Source organism: Trachurus japonicus, chromosome 23, assembly GCF_045865225.1.
Source record: "Trachurus japonicus isolate A0001 chromosome 23, Traja_1.0".
Classification (NCBI taxonomy): Eukaryota; Metazoa; Chordata; class Actinopteri; order Carangiformes; family Carangidae; genus Trachurus; species Trachurus japonicus.
Window position 1 is genome coordinate 3,064,964 of NC_140929.1, and position 22,914 is coordinate 3,087,877.

Here is a 22,914-nt window from a genome sequence, read left to right on the forward strand (position 1 = left end):
CAGCGTTGTGTTGCATTCAGGTGCCGTGGGACAACTGGCTATCGGGTAAAGACTTAACTGACCTATCAGAGGATACCACTGGTAACCGTTGGTGATGCCGTCGAGGAACGCCGCCGTGTCGTCGCAGCGGTCGCCGCGGTGCATGGTGCCGTGGTTGTGCGAGTACACCTTGGCCAGGTGGATGAACACGTCGTCGTCGGGGGTGATGCTGGCCCCGCCCACCAGCTCGCTGCCTGAGAAAACAGACGATATATATAAGTTATTGATTTGAGTGTTTAATAATAAATGCAACTTTATTCGTAAAGCAGATTTTATACAGGAAGTAACTGCAGAATGAACTTTAGATTTCAAAATAAGAGTGGATAAAAGAGTTTGATAAAAGGGGAAAACACATCAGTCGAGTTTTTGTGATGAATAAAGGTTAATTTAAAAATTTAAATCTCCCTGTTACTGTCTGTCACTGTGTCTCACCTGTCAGCAGGGGGCGGAGTCACACACTGCAAAAACTTATTTCTAGTCTAAACTAATCTCTTTCCACTTAAAATAAGACTAATCACTTAAAAATTAACTTGTTTTTAGATAATTTTCACTTGTTTCAAACTAATTTTCAACTGAAATAAGTAGAAAAATCTGCCAGTGAAAGTTTTTTGTGTTTGTAATAAGAAAGAAAAACTTGCTCCACTATCAGATTTTTCTACTTATTTCTCATGCTTGAAAGAAGTACAAAGTGTCTAAAAACAAGCTACTTTTTAAATGTGATGAGTCTTATTTTAAGCAGAATTAGATTTGTTTTTGACTAGAAATGACATTTTGACTAGAAATAAGACAAATATTCTTGGTAAGATTTTGAGTTTTTGCAGTGCACCAACCACCTGCCTCAATAACACTTTACTTTGAAATTTTTTTTTGTATTTTTTTATTTAGCACATAAAAGATGTATAAAACAGCATATTAAAAAAGTGGAACGACAACGACAAGAGACATACAAAGTATACAGTAGATAAAGCAAATGTGCAGGAGAAACCAAAAAAACCCCTAAGGGCTTGTCAAGTGGTCCTCCATAAGACAAACATTCAACATAAATTTAGTTTACAGAAATAACAACGACCAGAACGACTCTTTTTCTGACTCGAGTTGTTTTGAATCTGAGTTTATTCACCCAGAAACACGACTATGCTGCATTCAAGGGCAGAAACTCTGTCGGGAAACAACAGCTTTCACCGTCTCAGCGTCTAAAAATGTGGCGCCAACAACGTTTCAGTTCAGCAGAAAAACACAAACGCGTCTCCATGTTCGGTTCGGCAGGAATGAAGTTTGTTGTGTTTGGTGAACTTGTGTGTTTAGTTTAGTTTAGAGACAAAAGGACGTGACAGTAAAGATTAACATTTAAAAGCTAAGTTTGACTATCCAGAATTAACATTGTAGATATCAACAACGTCTTTCTGACTAGTCGTAATTACATTTTGAATAGTTGGATTTTTTATTCAAGATATCTGTAATTCAGTTTTGCCTCTAGTCAAAAAGAACATTTCAGATATCCGCAACTACGTTCTTCCTAGGACAAATGACGTCACTTTAACCATTCATGTGTATGGGGGTTTGTCATTACAGATATCTACAATTCAGTTGCAGATATCCGCTATGTGAATTACAGACATCTGTAACTGAATTAAGACTAGTACTAATTCCAGTTTGAGATATCTACAACGTCATTTTGACTAGTCATAATTCCAGTTACAGATATCTACAACTTCATTTCGCCTAGTCAAAACTTAATTTAAGATATCCGAAAAGGGACATGTAGATATCTTTAATTGAGGTGAATTAAAGATATCTTGAACTGGAATTATGACTAGTCAGAATCAAATTGTAGATATCTCAAACTGGAATTAGTACTAGTCGTAATTCAGTTACAGTTATCTGTTATTCACATAGCGGATATCTGCAACTGAATTGTAGATATCTGTAATGACAAACCCCATACACATGAATGGCAAAAGTGACGTCATTTGTCCTAGGAAGAACGTACTGTAGTTGTGGATATCTGAAATGACAATTGTGGATAGGAAGAATGTAGTTGCAGATATCTTAAATATTCTTTTCGACAAGGCAAAACTGAATTACAGATATCTACAACACATATCCAGTCTGGCTTTTAAATGTTAAAATGGCTTGCCATGTGTGTGTCTTTACCTGAGTTGCTGTTGTCGTACGGATAACTGGCCACCAGCGCTCCACCGTGAAGGTTCGCAGAGAGGACGAAGCTCTCCGTCCTCAACCAGCCAATCACAGCCCGGACCTGCAACGTGTCAATCAAACAAACCCAGGGAAATTACGTTTGATATTAAGGTAAAAAAAAAAAAATCCACTTAAAAATGTATCAAGAGATCATAGAACTGACTGTTGGGCCGATAGGGGCTTTTACTTTGAAAGGACTCTGAGTGTCCGTACCTCGGCTTCCCTCTTCGCCTCGTCAAGCTGCTGTTGCCTTCGCAGACCGGCGAAAGCGTCGGGAAAGTTCCTGTTCAGGTCGATGCCGTTGTAGTTGAACCTGAAACAGAAAAAAAAATTAAGTTTATTGACAAAATAAAAAATGTTTCGAGACGTGAGTGAGAGAGCTCGTCAGATTGTCTTTATATTGACCAAAAATTTCCCTTTGTCCTTCCTTCCTTCTTTCTTTCCTTCCTTGTCTCTTTCTTTCTTTCCTTCCTTCCTTCCCTTCATCCTCCCTTCCTCTTTCCTCCCATCTTTCCCTTTGTCCTTCCTTCCTTCTTTCTCTTCGTCCTTTCTTCCTTCCTTCTTTCTTTCCTTCCTTCCTTGTCTCTTTCTTTCCTTCCTTCCTTCCCTTCATCCTCCCTTCCTTTTTCCTCCCATCTTTCCCTTTGTCCTTCCTTCTTTCCCTTTGTCCTTACTTCCTTCTTTCTTTCCTTCCTTCCCTTCATCCTCCCTTCCTCTTTCCTCCCATCTTTCCCTTTGTCCTTACTTCCTTCTTTCCCTTCATCCTTCCTTCCTTCTTTCTTTCCTTCCTTCCTTGTCTCTTTCTTTCCTTCCTTCCTTCCCTTCATCCTCCCTTCCTCTTTCCTCCCATCTTTCCCTTTGTCCTTCCTTCCTTCTTTCTCTTCGTCCTTCCTTCCTTCTTTCTTTCCTTCCTTCCTTGCCTCTTTCTTTCCTTCCTTCCTTCCCTTCATCCTCCCTTCCTCTTTCCTCCCATCTTTCCCTTTGTCCTTCCTTCTTTTCCTTTGTCCTTCCTTCCTTCCTTCCTTCCTTCCCTCTTCCTTTCTTTCCTTCCTTCCCTTCATCCTCCCTTCCTCTTTCCTCCCATCTTTCCCTTTGTCCTTCCTTCTTTCAAAAACAACAACAAAAAAGAAACTCAGACCTATACTTCTTGTTTTCTAATTGAACATTTTGTGTAAAAAAAAAGCAAAAATACTTTTATTTTGTAATTTCCTCTCCAGATTTAGAAAAGAACGGTTCACTTGTCCCTCTGGGCTTCCGTAGCTAAGTGACCTGCTGAGTAATGACTTGGTCTGTGTTTGGATTGAGGGACAAGACGAGCTGCTGCTGCTGCTGCTGCTGCTGCTGCTCAGGCTCCTTTTAGCAAGGCACTTAAGTTGGAGACAGTTTCCCACGATCCTCTGACTGCGTCCAGGAAGTGAACGCATCTTTATTTACACAGCAGCTGTGGACATGAAGAGCCACGGAAGACGCAGCTGCACATCTGGACTGGACAGATGCAGCTCTCAGGAGGCCACAGCAGGACAGTGCTTAGGGGGGTGGGTGGTTGGGTGGGGGCCCCCAGAGGGCCGACACGTTTATCTCCACATCAACGTCTCCAAATGCAGCGCCTCAGACTTAAACACCCAAAAGTAGGGACCTTTATTTTGAAAAAGTTCAGAGACAGACATTTTTCATCGACGTCCATGTTATTATTGAGTTCATCTTCACCCTCTATGGTATGATCAGCGAAACCAGTTAGGAAAAGAAATGTTTGGAGTATTTTTATTTCTCAAAATAGATTAAATAAACATAATCTAAATAATTTTTTTTTTAGAAATTATTATCATTTTTGTAAGCTTTTGGGATGTGTTGCCTCTTATACTGTATTAGAAATACCAGTCTCTGTAACCTTTCACCTTCACTGGCCTCATCCTCATCCCGATGCTCACTCTCATCTTCCTCATAATCATCATCATAATAGCCTAAAGTTTACTTCACAGCAACCAAAATCAAATTTATTGTAAGGATCAAAACAAAATTATGATGAATGATGTGTTTTTGAACATGATATTTACACCTAAACACACAATGTTGATTCCATAATGGTTCACTGTTGCCTCAAGGCAACACTGCAAGTTTCTATAATGATTCGTTGTTGCCTTCGAGCAACAGGTGCATTTTAAAAAGGTTTCCATTATTTAATAATAAGCAAATAAATTGCATGGAACTATTAAAAATTAAACTTTACTAACCTAATAGTGTAAATATTTTTTTTTTCCAGATGAAAAATGGCCAGGAAGTTATGTTTTTACACTGTTTTAGTCAAGTGTTTCCTTTGAAAAAGTCTACAAAAAAGGGTTTCAGTCTGGCTTCTTGAAAGTCATTTGATAAATTAAAGCATTGCTATTGGTTCTCTATGGTCTTCCCTCTTTTTTTGAAAGTATTACATCATTAAAAGTGATGCATTGTGGAGATGTATGGGTATGTTGCCTGAGGGTTACACCTAAACCATAACTACCACTTACCTAAACCCAACTGTAAACCATGTGTTCACCCTAAAATCTAATTATACATCATTACATCATATGAACAGACTGAGGTCCCCGTAATTAGGGTGATTTAACACACTGACGTCCCCACAAGGTGAGTAAGACCTGAACCGCAAACACAAACATATCCCATAATGAGACTGTTGAAACTCACAGCATGAGTAATGGGCAACTTGAACCACACACACACACACACACACACACACATACACACACATGCACACACATAAACACACGTACGTCCCCATAATAACACGCGTCCCCACATTGTATATAATTCGTGCACAAAGACACGCAGCAGTCTCGCCTGTACGGGACATTAGAAGTCGTCAAAACACTTTATAATTAGATACTTAGAGGTTTAGACTGAGGCTGTGACCTGTGTGTGTGTGTGTGTGTGTGTGTGTGTGTGTATGTGTATGTGTGTGTCTATGTGTGTGTGTGTGTGTGTGTATGTTACAGATCTACACTGTGCATCTGGTTTCCTGCTTATCACAGTGTTTTGGGCGTTGAAGCATCACATAGTTTAGTCTACAGGCAACAAACATGTCGGACCAAAGGCTTCAAGTCCTGTTTTCACATTTGTTATGAAACACACACATGCACACATACGCACACACACACATACGCACACAGACACGGTTCATTGCAAAAATGAAGGCGCTCCACTGGTGTTGTACTGTAATAATCTTTTGTTATCGTTACATCAGAATTTCACGTTGTTGCTGAGTGATGAGTCAGAAATGTGTAAAATATGTTTTATAAATCTTCCAAAATAATCTAAGAACATTCATCCCCCATGTCAACGTGACTCATGTTTACGGCTCATATGACTTGGAGCATCGCAGCCAATCACAGGCGGCTCTGGTAACTTTTTTTTTTTTTACAACTACTGAAAAGAGATGAACTGGAGTGACCTGTTGTGTTGTTTCATCTGTTCAGTGTTTCTCCGGTTTGTTCCGAAGTCGAGGCTTCAGTCTTTTAAGTCACTTCTTTAAAGGGATAGTTCAACATTTTGGCAAACTGGCCCATTGCCATAATCCCTATTGTCATAGCAGTAGGTTCGTTACCTTTAATTGTAACTGCTCTGCTCCGCCGTTCTAAAAATAGCTTGCACCGACAATTAAAGGTAACAAACCTACTGCTATGACTACAGGGATTATGACAATGGGTCAATTTGCCAAAATGTTGAACTATTCCTTCAAACTGACTTTTATGTGATGTCGTCTTCTATCATCTTTTATTTCCAGTCTTATTGAACTCTTACTTTTGTTTGTTTAGTTTCTTTTTATCAGTTTGTATGACTCTCACAATCATCTGTTTTATTTGTGCCTATTGTTTTATTTCCTTTTCACTTTTTGTCTTGTTTTATCTCACAGCTGCTCTTATAGTTTTATTTTATATGCCATCACTTGTTCAAACTCTTTTTTTTATTGATATCTCGCTTTATCTCATATTCTTCCTTTTTTTATTTTTTTTCTAACTTTGATCTCATTCAACTGCATCTTTACATCTTAGTTTGGTTCCTCCTGGTCGCACTTTGTTGTTCGGTGCTTGTGTTGTTTTGACTTTTATGTTTTCAAGGCTCTTTATTTTGTGTTATTTCGTGTTTTTGTCAAGCTGCTATACTGTATAAATAAAGTTATTATTATTATTGTTAGCTAATTGTTAGCTTTTAGCTCCATGTTTGGTCTCCACCACCACCTCCTGATCTTAGTCTGACACTTAAAGGGATTGTTCAACATTTTGGCAAATTGGCCCATTGCCATAATCCCTATAGTAGGTTCGTTACCTTTAATTGTCGGTGCAAGCTATTTTTAGAATTAATTTTCTTGGTTTCCCTCATCAAACTCATCAAATACACAATAACAACACATCAACAACTCCAAAACGCTCTCGTGCACAAGTTGTGACCTGCACATTCACCACGCTATGAGATAATAACGGAACGTTATGAGATGGAGTTGTTTTAGAGGTAAATTCATGCAAAACCGCTGACAATGGGCCAAGTTGCAAAAATGTTGAACTATCCCTTTAAAGTCAACGAAGCAGCTAAGACACTGAAGGAGAAACAGACTCTTAACTCCCACATAGAAGAGCAGGGATCCGCCTGGAAACACCGAAACTAGATAAACAGAAACTCTGTGTGTGTGTGTAGTTGTGTGTGTGTGTGTAGTGTGTGTGTGTGTGTGTGTTTATGTTGTGTGTGTGTTGTCTGTGTGTTTGTGTGTGTGTGTGTGTGTCTGTACCTGCCCTGGCTGAACTGACAGTGTGTGCCGGCCTCGTCGAAACCGTCCGGGTTCATGGTCGGCAGGATGTGGATGCGGGTGCTGTTCAGTAGCTGCAGCGCCCACGTCTCGTTGCCATGGTAACCGCGCACCAGGCTGTCGATCAGCTGCAGCAGCAGAACCCGACCCAGAACCTGCGCACACACACACACACACACACACACACACACACACACAGACACACACACACACAGACACACACGGGTCAGAAACTCAAACAAGAGACCAAAACACTTCATAATAACAACACACTGATAAACATTATTAGGCTAATCATTGTTTATAATAATTAAATACTTCATTCTTCATTTACACATCATTCTTCCAACATTGACCCAAAGAATGTGTCATTTATAAACACACTTATAAATGTTTAACTCTGGGTCTGTTGTGTGTTGAATGTTTGGATCTGCAGCACCAAACACTGATTTAACTCTTATTAAACAGCAGCTAATTATACATTCAGGTGTTTATTACTTGTTAGTTAAAAACTTAACTAACAAGTCGTAAATACCTGCATTAATCATGAATCTTAGTATTAATAAATGTTCATAAAACATCTATGAACTCCGTCTCTGACCATTAGTTCATGTCTAAATCATTGTATTAATCTAAACCAGCGTTTCTCAACCAGTGGTGTAACTGCAACAGGTTCTTAAAACGATGAAATATCATCTTAGTGAGTGACTTTTACAGATATTCTAGTGACCAGAGCCATCGTTATTGCCTCATTACTGCAGAAGCTAACCCAATTTGCATTTTTTCCAATCTCATACGTTTTAATGGGGGAATTGGTCGTATTTTAACGGTTGGTTTTTATTCACTCTCCTTTGTCTTTTTTAAATTTACTGCATTAAACCGTGCCTACAAACTCAACACTTCCTGTGTTCAACGTTTCAGTGGACAGTCTCCATTAAGTGGGCTTTTATTGTGAAATATCACACAGGAAGTTGGTGTAAAAGTCACCAATGTGCAATGGTTAGTGTAGGAGCGACTTTTGAAATCTGATTATTTACCTTTAGAGCTGTTGATGATGCAATTAAGAAGGATATTTCTATTTCTGTCAAGTTGGTTTGGGACTTTTTTGCCTCACGGTTGCTAAATAAAATATGTAGGGGGTCCATTGCCCCCCCAAAAGATTGAGAACCACTGATCTAAACAGTTTGTTCATTATTTACTGACATTTTATAAAAGATCTAATGGTTATTGATATAAAACTTGATTTACAAATGTACAAAAAGTTTGAAAATACAAAGATTTAACACATTATAGATGAGATTATTAACTGTGTTTATAAATATTAGACTAATAATCATCAATGTGGGAAGAATGATTGATAAAATATGAAGCATAGTGTCGTTATAACTATATAAGCTTCATTCATTCACTTCTTTCCCAACATAATTTTTTGTTGTGTTTAACGTGACGTGACGTTTCTGCGGGGGCGCGGCCGAGGACTTGATGAGTCATGCCGGCGGCTGAGACTGAAACCGGACGCGGAGAGACGAGTCAGCGGGTCGAGGTCGTTTGTCTCCGCGAGTCAGGAGGGAAAAGGAGTTTGTGAATGAAGGAATGAATGAAGGAGAGGCGGAAAGAAAGAAGGAGCGCCTCAGGAGGGAGAAAGAGAGAAGGGTGGGAAAAGGTGTGTATGTGTGTGTGTGTGGGAGAACAAAGACGCCACACACACACACACACGTTGAGACTAGCTTTGCCTCCGGCCGTCATTTTCTTTCCCTCCATCACTCGTCTAAACTGTCTCTCCTACTTTTCCTCTTCATCTGCTGCTGCTGCACAGAAACAGTTTGTTCTGACAGGACCAGTGTGTGTGTGTCTGTGTGTGTGTATGTGTGTGTGTGTGCTTCATTATTGTGAATAAAACCAGAGAAATTAACATAATAAAAGAATCTGATCCACAACAACTGTGAGTCTTAAACCTCTTCACTGTTAAACTCGTCACATGATCCTTCAGACACACACACACACAGGACAGTATCATGTGTTGTTGTGTTCAGTGCGTCAGGGTTTATTGTCAACGTCAAAACTGTGTCAAGTCCGTACAGATCAGCTGCTGCGAGAGATAAACAAAAAACAAATAAAAAAGGAAGCAAACAACGGTGTTAAGTCTGTTATTGTGTTTTAGTTGTTTGTTGTAAAATTGATGGGAAACTGAGTCAACGATAAAAACTTGAGCTCTATGCTTAATTAGCATTTTCTGTCATTTTCCTTTAAAGGGATACCTGAAAATTGGGTGAATTATCGATTTTGGGTGAAGTATCCCTTTAAAAAAGACTAAATAATTAATCAAAAGTCAAAAATCAATCGATTTATTATCTATAATCAGTCGAAGCTCTTTAACAGATGATCGACATGTTTCAGAGTTTTAAAGTTAATTAAAGCAGAAGTAAGCGATCCGGTCGTTCTGGCTAATGCTGCGTTCCAGGCAGGCTTTTGAAAACGTAAATTACAGCTTCAAGTCACGACTTACGACTTTGTAGCGTTCCAGGCAACCCACTCGTGTTTTTCCGACCTGTTTTACCTGTGAAAGTCACTATAACGGCCACTCGTAAATTCCGACCCGTGAACTCGTACCAGATCGAAACAAAAAACAAAACCAAAACAGTACATGGTATACAATACATTACATAGGCCTACATACATTTCAGATCAGATGGTCACATACTTGACCGTCTCTCAACCATAGTTTTAAATTTCTTTTAACTTCTTAACTTATTGATCAATGTACGATGAAGCTGTTTTTTTTTTTTTAAATCATTACTTTAATCAATTTATGGATCAATTAGCTATCATATTATTATCATACTGTATGGTTATTAATAAACAACTACAGGGTTTAGTCTTTGTTAAACTGTAGTTAATCAACGTATTGATCATCAGCTGAGGGAGGACGAGGTCGTTCATCACTGATGTTTAAGTTTCTAAGAGAGTTCATGTGATCAAAGGAGCTAGAAACAATAACACAGCTGAGTGAGTGTGTGTACATTGTGTGTGTGTGTGTACATAGTGTGTATCTACAGTTTGGAGTTTGGAGTTTGGAGCTGAGTGTCCTTGGAAAACACAGGAAACTCGACTCGCCCTCATTTCCTCCCGACCACACACACTCACACACGCAGCCGACTCTGTGATCAGATGCGTGTTGAGAGGCGTTCAATGCTCCTTGTTACATCAGTTTATCTGTGAACTCTGTGATGTGTTGAAGTTTCTCCTCCTCCATTAAAGGGATAGTTCAACATTTTGGCAAATTGGCCCATTGCCATAATCCCTATAGTCATAGCGGTAGGTTCGTTACTTTTAATTGTCGGTGCAAGCTGTTTTTAGAACGGCGGAGCAGAGCCGTGAGCTGCTCAGAGCTACGCTACGGGGGCTCATTATGGGATTTCTTGGTTTCCCTCATCAAACTCATCAAATACACAATCCAACAACTCCACAACGCTCTGGTGGACAAGTTGTGACCTGCACATTCACCACGCTATGAGATAATAACACAACGTTACCACACAGAGTTGTTTTAGAGGGAAATACAGAGACTGCTTGATGAAAAACTGTCCCTGAACGCAACGTGCATCAGCGGTTTTGCATGAATTTCCCTCTAAAACAACTCTGTCTGGTAACGTTGTGTTATTATCTCATAGCGTGGTGAATGTGCAGGTCACAACTTGTCCACCAGAGCGTTGTGGAGTTGTTGGATTGTGTATTTGATGAGTTTGATGAGGGAAACCAACTAAGAAATCCCATAATGAGCCTCCGTAGCGTAGCTCTGAGCAGCTCACGGCTCTGCTCCGCCGTTCTAAAAATAGCTTGCCCCGACAATTAAAGGTAACGAACCTACTGCTATGACTATAGGGATTATGGCAATGGACCACTTTATTTACTATCCCTTTAAATCTTAAACTGTTTTCATAGTCAGTGTTTGAACTTGTGAGCTGTGTTTGAGGTCACATTGACTTTGACCTTTGGCCTTTTGCTCTCTGAAATGTCATCAGCTCATCTTCAAGTCAAAGTGAGCGTGTGTCCGCTGCCCTCAGGGTGGTCACGTTGTGTTTTGTGAGTCCTTTGATCATGGTAATGTGATCAGTTCCTGCTCACTGTACCGTTTCACCTCTGACCATCAGTTCATCACTGAAGGTTTGCACGGCGACATCGTGCAGCTGAGTCCGAGTTTCAACGATACCACGGCCGCGAACATGCTAAAAATAAGAACAAATCAGTTTGTGGTTCAGGTGAAGTGGAGAGTTTGTTTGTGGAGCAGCTGTCAGACACACACACACAAACACGCCTTGGTCTGTGACTCGTGTCTGTTTTGTTGTCATTTGATTTTAAATGTTTGCATTTCAAAGCGGTGAGATTAGATTAAAGCTTTCAGATCCTGGATCAGTGTAGTTTGACGTGTGTTAAAGTCAAAGTCAAACAGATTATTTCCATCAAGACAAACTGCATTCCTCAACCACTTTCTGTCAGAATGAGACGAGCAGTCGCACGTTCTCTCTCACACTCTCGCCCCGTGGCGTGGAAGCCGTTTGCTTCCTGTGTCGTGAGTTCAGCCAAACAACAGTTTCCCGCCGGACGCCATATGTATAAACTACATATGCGTTAAAGCAAAACAGGTTCAAAACAAATACAATTTCATTCGAGAGGTGGAATAAACATTTTCTTAATCTGAAAGAAATTTAAATGACATCACACTGCAAAAACTCTTATCAAGAATATTTGTCTTATTTCTAGTCAAAACAAATCTCATTATACGTAAAATCACATAAAAAGTAGATTGTTTTAGACATGTTTGACTTCTTTCAGCATATTTTTACTTGAAATAAGTAGAAAAATCTGATAGTGGAGCATGTTTTTCTTTCTTATTACAAGCACAAAAAAACTTGCAGATTTTTCTACTTATTTCAATTGAAAATTAGTTTGAAACAAGTGAAAACTGTCTAAAAACAAGTTCATTTTAGGTGATGAGTCTTATTTTAGGTGGAAAGAGATTAGTTTAGACTAGAAATGAGACATTTTGACAAGAAATAAGACAAATATTCTTGGAAAGATTTTGAGTTTTTGCAGTGCGTCACCCCGTGGCGTGGAGCCGTTTGCTTCCTGTGTCGTGAGTTCAGCCAAACAACAGTTTCCCGCCGGACGGCATATGTATAAACTCCATATGCGTTAAAGCAAAACATACGAACGCCTTTTCCTACACAAACAGCAGCCTTTCTAAAAACAGAACATGTGACATGCGACTCAAACACACGCTATCATGTGACCAGAGGTTCATCAGCATTGTTTAAATCTGGATTGATCCTCTGGGAACCATGAGAATCTGTACAACCAGTCACACCATTACAACCAGTGGAGATTTCCCATGATACTTTTGGGAAAGAAACCCTGAGTGGGCGACGACACTGGGATTCATCCTCTGGGGACACCAACACTCATTCATGATTTCATTTTACTGCATCAATCGCTAACCCTAACCCTTAGAATCTGTTTTAAATGCTCGATATAAACAGCTCAATCAGAATAAACAGGTTCAAAACAAATACGTAATTTCATTCGAGAGGTGGAATAAACATTTTCTTAATCTGAAAGAAATTTAAATGACATCACACTGCAAAAATTCAAAATCTTACCAAGAATATTTGTCTTATTTCTAGTCAAAATGTAATTTCTAGTCAAAACAAATCTCATTATACGTAAAATCACATAAAGATAGACACTTTTTACTTGAAATAAGTAGAAAAATCTGATAGTGGAGCAAGTTTTTCTTTCTTATTACAAGCACAAAAAACTGGCTTTCACTGGCAGATTTTTCTACTTATTTTAAGTGAACATTAGTTTGAAAGAAGTGAAATGATCTAAAAACAAGTTAATTTTTAGGTGATGAGTCTTATTTTAAGTGGAAAGAGATTAGTTTTGACTAGAAATTAGAAATTTTGACAAGAAATATGACAAATATTCTTGGAAAGATTTTGCAGTGCATGTAAACAGTGAAACTGAATGTCGTCTGGTTTCATTCTTGTGCTGTTTCTTCATTTGTAAAATGCTTGAATAAAAGTGTCAAAACAATGAACAACTGCTGAGCTCATCAGACCATACTGTAGATCTCCGTCTTTGATCAGTCGCAGGATGTTTTTGATTTCTAGAGTTCTCAACAGTGTTGCCAACTTGGCAACTTTCTCGCTAAATCTGGCGACTTTCCAACCCCTCTTGGCGACTTTTTTTTGTCAAAAGCGATTAGCGGCAAATCTAGTGAATTTTTTCCGGTGTTGTTCAAGACGTTTCTGGTTTGGAGACTCCGATGTGAAAGCACATATCACTGCTGTCTTCAATAAGCAGTGGGTGCTGCCGTAAGACCTGCCCCCTTCCCAAATCACTCACCGGTGGTCAGCCTCACAGTCCCTGCGTTATTTTTGCTTATTTATTCTTTTGCTAGCTAACTGAGTTGTATTGATTATTTTCTGCTAGCTAACCGACTCATTTCTTCGTTTAGCTAGGGACAAAGTCATTTATTCCTACTTTAACTTGCTAACTATTTTTCATTACTAACTGAGCATACCCTGTTAGAACTGAACTATTTATAACTGTAGTTGCTTTAACTAAATGTAGCCTAATAAACATTTGCTAACAAAACTTTCAGTGTTGATTTTGGCGACCCCTGTGGACAAAAGCGGTATTGTTACTCTCTGTGGATCCTGTCCCAGTATCAACCATGATGAAAATATAGCGATAAAATTGATAAAATTGAGTTAAAAGTTCTTTGTAGGAGCTTTAACTATTCATTATTTATTTATACATTACTTCTTGCTAGCCAACTGGACTATATTAATTTTAGCTAACTTTAATATTTATTGTTTTTGAGCTGTTACTGAGTCATTTAATCAAGATTAAGATTAAGATACTTTACTGTCATTATAGTAGGCCTACATATGAAATTAAGGTGCACATAGTCAGGATGTGGACTCAAAAAAAGTAATCCCTCACACATCATCATTCATTCACTGACCACACAGCAAAACACCACGCACACATCATTCATTACTTTGGCTAACTGAGCTTTTATTGTTTAAACTACCGTACTTATTTCTTCTTTAATTTTTAGCCAACTAGTTTTTACAAACTGCTTCATGTGCAGTTCAGGGTCACAGCTGATCCGTGGACGTTTCAGCGTCACAGGAAACAAGCTTGGCGACACAGAAAGTTTATTTTCTGGGAACTGGTCACACAAACACACACACACACAGAGGAAGACAAAGATCTCGACACGACACCTTTTCAACTTTTCCACTGAGGCTACATTCCTGCTGTTATAATGTGTCTGTAAGTGTGTGTGTGTGTCTGTGTGTGTGTGTGTGTGTGTGTGTGTGTGTGTGTGTGTGTGTGCGCGCAGTGAAAGGACCTTTTTCTGGAAGTTTCCTCTGAACCGACACACTCCACTGACTCTGTTTGCTGACTGTGTGTGTGTGTGTGTGTGTGTGTGTGTCCAGGCGTGACTTGTCTATTTAAGGACATTTCCATTGACTCTCACACACATGCAGTGTGATCAAGCGTTGACCGTCGCCGGGGCAACCAGATGCTGGTCAGAGGTCCTCGCCAGTTTCCCTTTTGCACTGTTTCTTATGGAGATTTATCCTTTGTTTATTTTACAGGAAACTATCAATAATCTGAGCCATTGATCTCTGTCCTGACAGTTTTAATGTTTTTTGTTCTTCTATTAAACCGCAGCACCAAACAGACGTTAGTTAAACTTTATTTTCACTCCGCTCACAGGTTCGTTCCCACCATGAGAACCGGCGGATCAGCTGACGACAGCAGAGCCGCTGCAGAGACACGATCTTTCCCTGACAGTCAGTGAAGTGTCACGATCTGATGCAGCCGAGGCTCCAAACACAGACTGTGAAAACTCCCACAGTTGTGTGTGAGACTTTTAGTGGCAGTTAGAAAAACTACGGTGGCCTGCAGGTTACAGAAAACAAAACAAAACAAAAAAATATGCTTTCAATTGGTGTTGTATTTTATATTGTTGGAAAGCCTGATGAGTCGTGTTTATAACGAGATACAACTTGTAGGAATTGTGCATCTGTGGAATGAGCAGCAGAAGGAGCGTCTCCACTGCAGGAACCGACCCTGAAGGGCAGGAACTTCTACGGCCCTGAAAGGAGTTCCTGCCTCGGGGTAGTTATAGGTGCTCAGATCGGCCCTGAAAAACTCCCAGGCGGGGCCTGAGGTTTACTCTGTGCTGACTGGGCATAGTCAAAGCGGGATGTGACGCCAAGACAAAGCCCTGAGCGCCATTTTTAAAACACAGTGTTATTTTTAAAAAAAGACAGAATTGTTTTCAAGGTAAATTCATGCAAAACCGCTGATGCGCGTTGCCTTCAGGGACAGTTTTTCATCAAGCAGTCTCTGAATTTCCCTCTAACAGCATGTTCCCACCAAACACAATGATGCCTGGTCGCGTGTCGAGATTACATGTAAAGTCAATGCAAACACGCGATTAGACGCGTTGGCCGCGAAAAATGGCTTCCATCGCACCGCCTGGCGCGATGATGCTTCGTTGCTCGAGTTGAAATAATTGAACTATAATAATTGAACAACAATATCATGGAAAAGCCTATTTCCAGTAGTTCAAGTCAAACAGCCCCACCAAGTATTGAGAGCATATAGATGGACGTACTTTTCCGAAGGTCAACATTTCCATATTATAAATGCTTTTTAATTGGTCTCTTGTAATATTGAGTTTTAGTTCTTCATTAAATGAAGCCATTATCATTAGAATTAAAAGAAAGACATAAATAAAGACATGAATGGATCTATATAACGCATTAGTTTCACTTTTAGAATTGAATTACTGACATAAATAAACTTTATTCTAATTCATTGAGATGCACCTGTTCACACTAAACTAAACTAAACTGGTTTTGTTTTCATCAGTTCTTCTTTTTCTTCTTGTGTGAGTGTTTCCTGTCAGTTACTGCAGCCTCTTGTTTCCATTTCCGTTTCCATAGGTTTGTTTTATAAAACTGTCTCCATGTTGACTCATCGTACTATCACTCTAACACACACACACACACACACACACACACACACACACACACACACACACACACACACACACACACGGTCTGTTGTCTGGATACAGCAGTATGTATGGAGTGTGTCTGACTGTGAATGGCTTATGTTGATCTCTTTAGTCTCCTTTTATTCCTGCTTCCTGTCAGCAGGGAGGGGTCGGCTCCCCTGTGTGTGTGTGTGTGTGTGTGTGTGTGTGTGAGAGTCTCACCTCGTTTCCATGCATGTTAGCCACATATTTGAACTCGGGGATGCCAACGGTGTGACGCCGAGGGCTGAGACCGAGAGCCAACACCCAGAGCTGCTGACCTGAGAGAGAGAGACAGAGACAGAACTCAGCTTCATTCATTCATTCATTCATTTACATAATTTACATTTGGCTGAAAACACTTTGCATGTTTCTGATGCTTCACACTCAGAGGAAACAACAACAAACCTTAAAGCTGCACCCAGTGAGACTGTTGCTATGAATCATGGGTAAAAGGCTGGTGTAATGTGGCGGCTGCTGCATGTAGAGACAAACCAACACTCCCTGTTCTGATGATGATGTGTGCAGATGTGACGCTTCACCACGAGTCAGTTTCCTGCATCATGTTTCCATCCACACACGTTTTTATTCGTATTAAAGGAGAATTCCGGTCATTTTTGACCCCTAAATCGTTGTCCTGATGGTCACCCAGTGTTACTTACTTACTGTTTTGTTTTTTTATGGGTAATATTTTGCAGCTTTTTAAGGTTGTGCGTGCATATAAATACTTACTCATACTGTACCGTACGTATACTGTATGCATGTGCGTTCAAGAGAGCAAGAGGAAAAGGCCTTGAAAAATTGATGAACTACATAGAATAGGTCATTTCTCGATGCAGTCAAGTGCATTGCATTTACCTCGCTGTATTGATGCAATATATGACTATTACTATCCGCCTGCTCTCCCCGCCACAGAAACAAACACCTTTTCCTTGTTGTGATGATTTCTTTACAAAAATAAACGGTCGGAGATATTCTGGACATTACAACTGCACTGCTCCACCGTTTATTTTAGTAAAGAAATCATCACAACAAGGACAAAGTGTTTGTTTCTGTGGCGGGGAGAGCAGGCGCTCTGTGATCAGATAGTAATGTCTTTCTGGGATGTTTCAGAGTTCAGCTATCTGAGGTGAGTGGCTACATGCAGAAACACAAAGTTTATACTGTTTATACTGTACACTATATGAGTTCAGTGGTGTGTCATAAGGGTTCGAGTCATGTACCAGAGATATTTGATTGTTTTCTGAGTGTTTGTTGTGGTTGAAAGAATTGCCCCCATAGGTTAGTGTTGTCACTATCCCTAGCGCCGGGTAGCCATGGTGTAACTCCGGTTTGCCTGCATCAATTTTAGTCGCCTTTTTTGCTCCAACCAACACTGGGTGACCATCAGGACAACGATTTAGGGGTCAAAAATGGTCGGAATACTCCATTAAACAATATCGAATTAAAGGGACAACGAGGAGTTTTGGAAAAGCGAAGTGTTTTCACACTACATTTATGAGCCTCCGCACCGTGAAATTCTTTGACCGGCGCAAGACAGACTCATGTTTTCATTCATCAAGAATTAAAGTCAGAGGTTGGAAGACGATCACATACCGTCGTAGTTCCCACCATAAACGGAGATTCAGCAGCGTTATTCTCATTAAGGAAACGCTGGTCGGTTCGCCCAGCATTTCTGCCACCACTAATAATAACAAAATAACGATAGATTATAACTGAATAGAAACTCCTCGTTGTCCCTTTAAAAAATGCCTTATGGAGGCTGTAAAATTCGATTAAATGTCAAACGGTCGATCTCATCAGATTTTCTCTTGATCGATACAAAGATTTGAAAGCTTGTCAAGTTGTGTTTTGGCATTTTAACCGTTTTCTTTTGATCAATGAATAATATTTAAATCAAATAGACGCCCCCCTCTGAATTGGTGGTTCACTATCTCCTCCTCTAAACCTCTCAGAAGAGCCAATCAGCTACGACATCACATTCATCTGTTGGTCTGAGGCTCAATTTCCTTTTTCTCCACTTGTCAAGATAATAAGAATTTAAAAAAAAAACCTTTAAACTTTATTGTTCACGCCTGCGACAAACGACTCTGCAGCAGATTCAGGTTCTGATCGGCGTAAACACAACGACACCAAGTGGTGAACGGCTGCAGCGCTCAGATCTCCGAGCCGACCTCAAACGCACCGTCTAGAATAGATGATAAATCCTTCAAACAGTTCAACGACTCGACTGAACTGAAGTTAATATTTACACAGAGAAAAACATTAACCAGGTTGTCGTCGTCCTCGCAGAAACCTGTAGCCTCGGGAATGTGGTGTGTGTGTGTGTGCGTGCATGTGTGTGTGTGTGTGTGTGTGTGTGTGTGTGTGTGTGTGTATAGGAGGTTTTTTTTTAACTTTAACTGAGCAACAGTGAAGTTAAAGTTTCCATCTTCACAACCACAGGTAAATAAGACGGAGCTGCAGCGAGCGAATGAAGCTCAGCAAGTCTCAGCAAGTCACACACACACACACACACACACACACACACACACACACACACACACACACACACACACACACACACACACACACACACACCGAAACACAAAAACACACACAAGTTGGACGGCGGCCAGCTGGCATCCTAGATTAGCTCAGATTAGTGTGTGTGTGTGTGTGTGTGTGTCTGTGTGTGTGTGTGTGTGTGTGTGTGTGTGTGTGTGTGTGTGTGTGTGTGTGTGTGTGTGTGTGTGTGTGTGTGTGTGTGTGACAAGGCAGATTAAGTCGTCCCAGATTAAATTAACCTCCGTTCACAGTCGTGTCATATGATCACACAGACACCAACAGACACACACACAGTCGGTCAGTGTCACGGTTGCTATGGTGATTAGTCAACCATCATCTGCTGTCTAACCGTGTGTCATGTGTGTGTGTGTGTGTGAAATGAGAAGCTTCACATTCAGGATAAATAGCTACTACTGACTCTTGATTATTGGCTGTTACACCGTCAGAACCTTTGATACAGAAACTGAGCCTTAAAGGGATAATTCACCCAAAATCAATCAATAATTCACCAAATCATCTACTCACCGTCATGCCAAGGAAGGGTTTGGAGAACTAAAAACACACACTATGAAACATCCAGATACCTCCATACTGCTGGTCTGTACTGTAGTGCAGCAGATCATCTTATATCTGACTAAAGCATGAAACTTTCAGCATTTCATCTACTGTACAGACCCCAAGCTTTGATTTCAGACATGGAACCGCTTTGGTGTCGGACCTATAGGGGACCTTTGACCTCAGCATTGCATTTTTTCCACTTTTCATCCCATTATTCTCCATTGGAAACATATGAAAATGTGGGAAGTAAATCATGACCAAGAAATTTCACGTATTAAAATGCTGAAATTCAACTCCCGTGGGGAAACTGTGGCTTCAGGACACTTGTACTGACCCAAGTGTCCTGAAGCTGCCACATGGAAAAGTTGGAGAACTTTCAGAGTCATCAAAACTCTTTAGGAGTTCCAGGGCAATGGATTTTCATATAATGGCAGTGGATAGAGTTCACTTTTGAATGCTCCAAAACACACACTATGAAACATCCAGATTCCTCCATACTGCTCGTCTGTACTGACCCAAGTGTCCTGAAGCCGCCACATGGAAAAGTTGTTGGGAAAAAATTAATGTGATCTCTGTTTTTATCCTTGTTGTAGCAGCAGCTCCCAGTGGCTGTGAGATGTTCTTCCATGTTTACATCACACATCCAATGGTTTACAACGACCTACGAACATCTGGCAGCAAATCTCAGCAGCCACAAGGCTAAAAACAGAGATCACATTAATGTTTTCCCAACAACTTTTCCATGTGGCGGCTTCAGGACACTTGGGTCAGTACAGACGAGCAGTATGGAGGTATCTGGATGTTTCATAGTGTGTGTTTTGGAGCATTCAAAAGTGAACTCTATCCACCGCCATTATATGAAAATCCATTGCCCTGGAACTCCTAAAGAGTTTTGATGACTCTGAAAGTTCTCCAAACCCTTCTTTGGCATGACGGTGAGTAGATGATTGGTGAATTACTGTATTGATTTTGAGTGACGTATCCCTTTAAAACAAGCCGTCAGGATTCTTGTGACTTTGTGATGTCACAACTAAGCCCCGCCCCCTCCTCCTCACCACCTGGACCCAAACATGCATCCAACAACAACTTTGCAGGATTTGGTTTCTCTGAGTGTTTTATTCTGAAATCTGCTCTGTTTTTTTATTGGCTCAGTCGGAAAACAGTCAACAGCCAATCAGAAGAGAGAAAGACTGCTCACTATTTTCGACCAATTAAAGGGATAGTTCACCCAAAATTAAAATTTCACCCTCATGTGGACTAAGGGCTGGGAGAAGTTTCAGAGTCCTCCGTGGCTTCTCTGAGTTACAGGGGGTCTCGGCGTAGCAGTGCATGTCCATATAACAGTTGCAAATGGATACCAACTGTCTTCGTAACAAAAAGACACACCAAAAAACATCCAAATACCTCCATGCTGCTCATATGTAATGTCCCTCTTGTATTGAAGCCCCGAAATGCGAAATTGGCCGGAAAAAAATTAAATACGTCTATTTTTCAAGCTTGTTTTGTAGCGGAAGCTCCTCTTCCCAGTTCGTCCAAATTTGACGAAGCGGGAAGAGGAGCTTCCGCTACAAAACGGAGTAAGCCACGGAGGACTCTGAAACTTCTCCCAGCCCTTAGTCGACATGAGGGTGAGTAGATAATGAGTGCAATTTCAATTTTGGGTGAACTATCCCTTTAATTAATTAAATTACTAACTAATCAATTGATTTGATCAGAAGAGAAAAGAAGAAATCGTCTGTCTCTTTACCTTTGACGGACTGGCCGATGCTGTACAGGTGCGTGATGTCCGGGTTGGAGGCGTTCACCTGGCGGAGGTACTGCTCCATCTCGCCGTTGTCGTGGTAACGGAACTCCAGCGCGGAGGCGGGGCTGAGGACGAGGAGGAAGGGGAGGAGGAAGAGGAGGGGGACGGGGGGCTGAGGGAGCGATGACATCACAGCGGTGCGACCTGCCATAGGAGAAAACAAAGAGTCAAAAAGTCAATAAAAAACAAAGATGGAGGTCATGGTGCGACCTCACGGTGCGTTTGGGTGCAACTCCCTGTGCAGGAGTTTAAAGCGCTGTGAAACTGTAATTACAGGCTAGTGTCACCGTCGCTGTCAGTCAAGTCGTGGATCATTGTCCTCCTTCAGTGAACCAAACTGTGGCTGAAAACTTAAAGGGATAGTTCACCCAAAATTCAAATTTCACTCATTATCTACTCAACCTCATGTCGACTTCGGGCTGGGAGAAGTTTCAGAGTCCTCCGTGCCTTCTCTGAGTTACAGCGGGGGGGTCCGCGCAGCAGTATTTGTCCATATAATGGTTGTGAATGGTGCCCACTTTTCTTCGTCCAAAAAGACACACCAAAAAACATCCAAATACCTCCATGCTGCTCGTCTGTAATGTCCCTCTTGTATTGAAGCCCCAACATGAGAAATTGTTCTGCTGGTCAGTGCAGGAAGAGCAATGAACCAAGACACTGGGAGCTTCTGCTACAAACAAGCTTAAAATATAGACTTGTTTAATTTTTTTCGGAATAATTTCTCATGTCGGGGCTTCAATACAAGAGGGACATTACAGATGAGCAGTATGGAGGTATTTGGATGTTTTTTGGTGTGTCTTTTTGGACGAAGAAAGTTGGTATCCATTCACAACCATTATATGGAAATTTGAATCAAATGTGATATTTTTAATTTAATATTCAGTTCAATTTAATCAGAATCACAATTTCTTCTTTTGCAAAATGTTTAGTTTTTATTCTGTTATGAAATGAGTTACTTTAATGCTAATGTTGGCCGTACAGCAGCCCCTGTCATTTAAACTCGTCCTTCAGGAATGTTTTCTGAACATTAGTCAAATGAATAAACTATAATTATCTTCTTCACTGAGACAGAGATGAGTTCAGTTGATCTTTAGTTTAGCTAAAAAAACAGGTTTAGTCTTTACAGAGTGGAAATAATATAGCCTAGTCAGTCAAATAAATAGAGAAGGTCAGTTCATGTCAACTTAAACAATATAGAACTAGTAAAAAACAAAAGACATGTTTGATCACTTCTCAGTGAACGCACCATAGGAATGTTGCTGTAGGGCCAGGCTATATTCAGTAGCAACATATTGATATCATATAGATTAGGCTACTATATAAATCTATATTATGCTGTGATACAGTAAAGTCCCACCGTGGCTTTAACAAACCCTGTGGGAATATTTACAGACACAGCTGATCGATTATCAGCCGATAACAAGACAGTAGCGGATCAATACGGACTGTCTTACCTGCAGCTGATCCGAACCGAACCACAGCACCGGGACAAACCGCGGCTCAGCGCCGAGAGTCGCGCTCCTTCAGCGGGGAGACAGTTCAGAGAGGAGTCGGTGTCTGTCCGTCGCTTCTGTGAATGAATGTTTCTTATTCATCAGCGGGTCTCCCTGTCTGTGCGCGGGAGGGGCGGAGCTTAGAGAGAAGTACGTGTGTGTGTGTGTGTGTGTGTGTGTGTGTGTGTTAGGCGCAAACACACACATTCAACAGGTTTATGAATGAAACAGAGTGATGATTCATCCAGTTGAGACAGAAAAGGCCCCTTATTCAGAACAAATGTGTGTTTTACTTCATTACAAAGTCTGATATTGATCCAAAGTAAATGTGATCAGAATATTGATCATCAGTCAG

The 22,914-nt window shown here is 40.5% G+C and overlaps 1 protein-coding gene across 2 annotated transcripts in view; it reads right to left on the reverse strand.

The window, feature by feature from the left end:
• The window catches only part of cpm (carboxypeptidase M), a 29,412-nt gene extending 6,741 nt beyond the window's left edge, over positions 1-22,671 (reverse strand). For both annotated transcript variants that reach the window (XR_015035036.1, XM_085768897.1), the window contains exons 1-7: positions 22,521-22,671; positions 21,010-21,210; positions 16,341-16,438; positions 7,016-7,188; positions 2,452-2,551; positions 2,194-2,299; positions 63-233 (exon numbers count right to left, since the gene is read on the reverse strand). Coding sequence is in view for 1 of the 2 variants with exons in the window: in XM_085768897.1 (XP_085625023.1) it covers positions 63-233; positions 2,194-2,299; positions 2,452-2,551; positions 7,016-7,188; positions 16,341-16,438; positions 21,010-21,196 (835 nt within the window). In the remaining variant the exon portion in view is untranslated. The remainder of the gene's footprint in view (positions 1-62; positions 234-2,193; positions 2,300-2,451; positions 2,552-7,015; positions 7,189-16,340; positions 16,439-21,009; positions 21,211-22,520) is intronic.
• Positions 22,672-22,914: the final 243 nt, after the last annotated feature.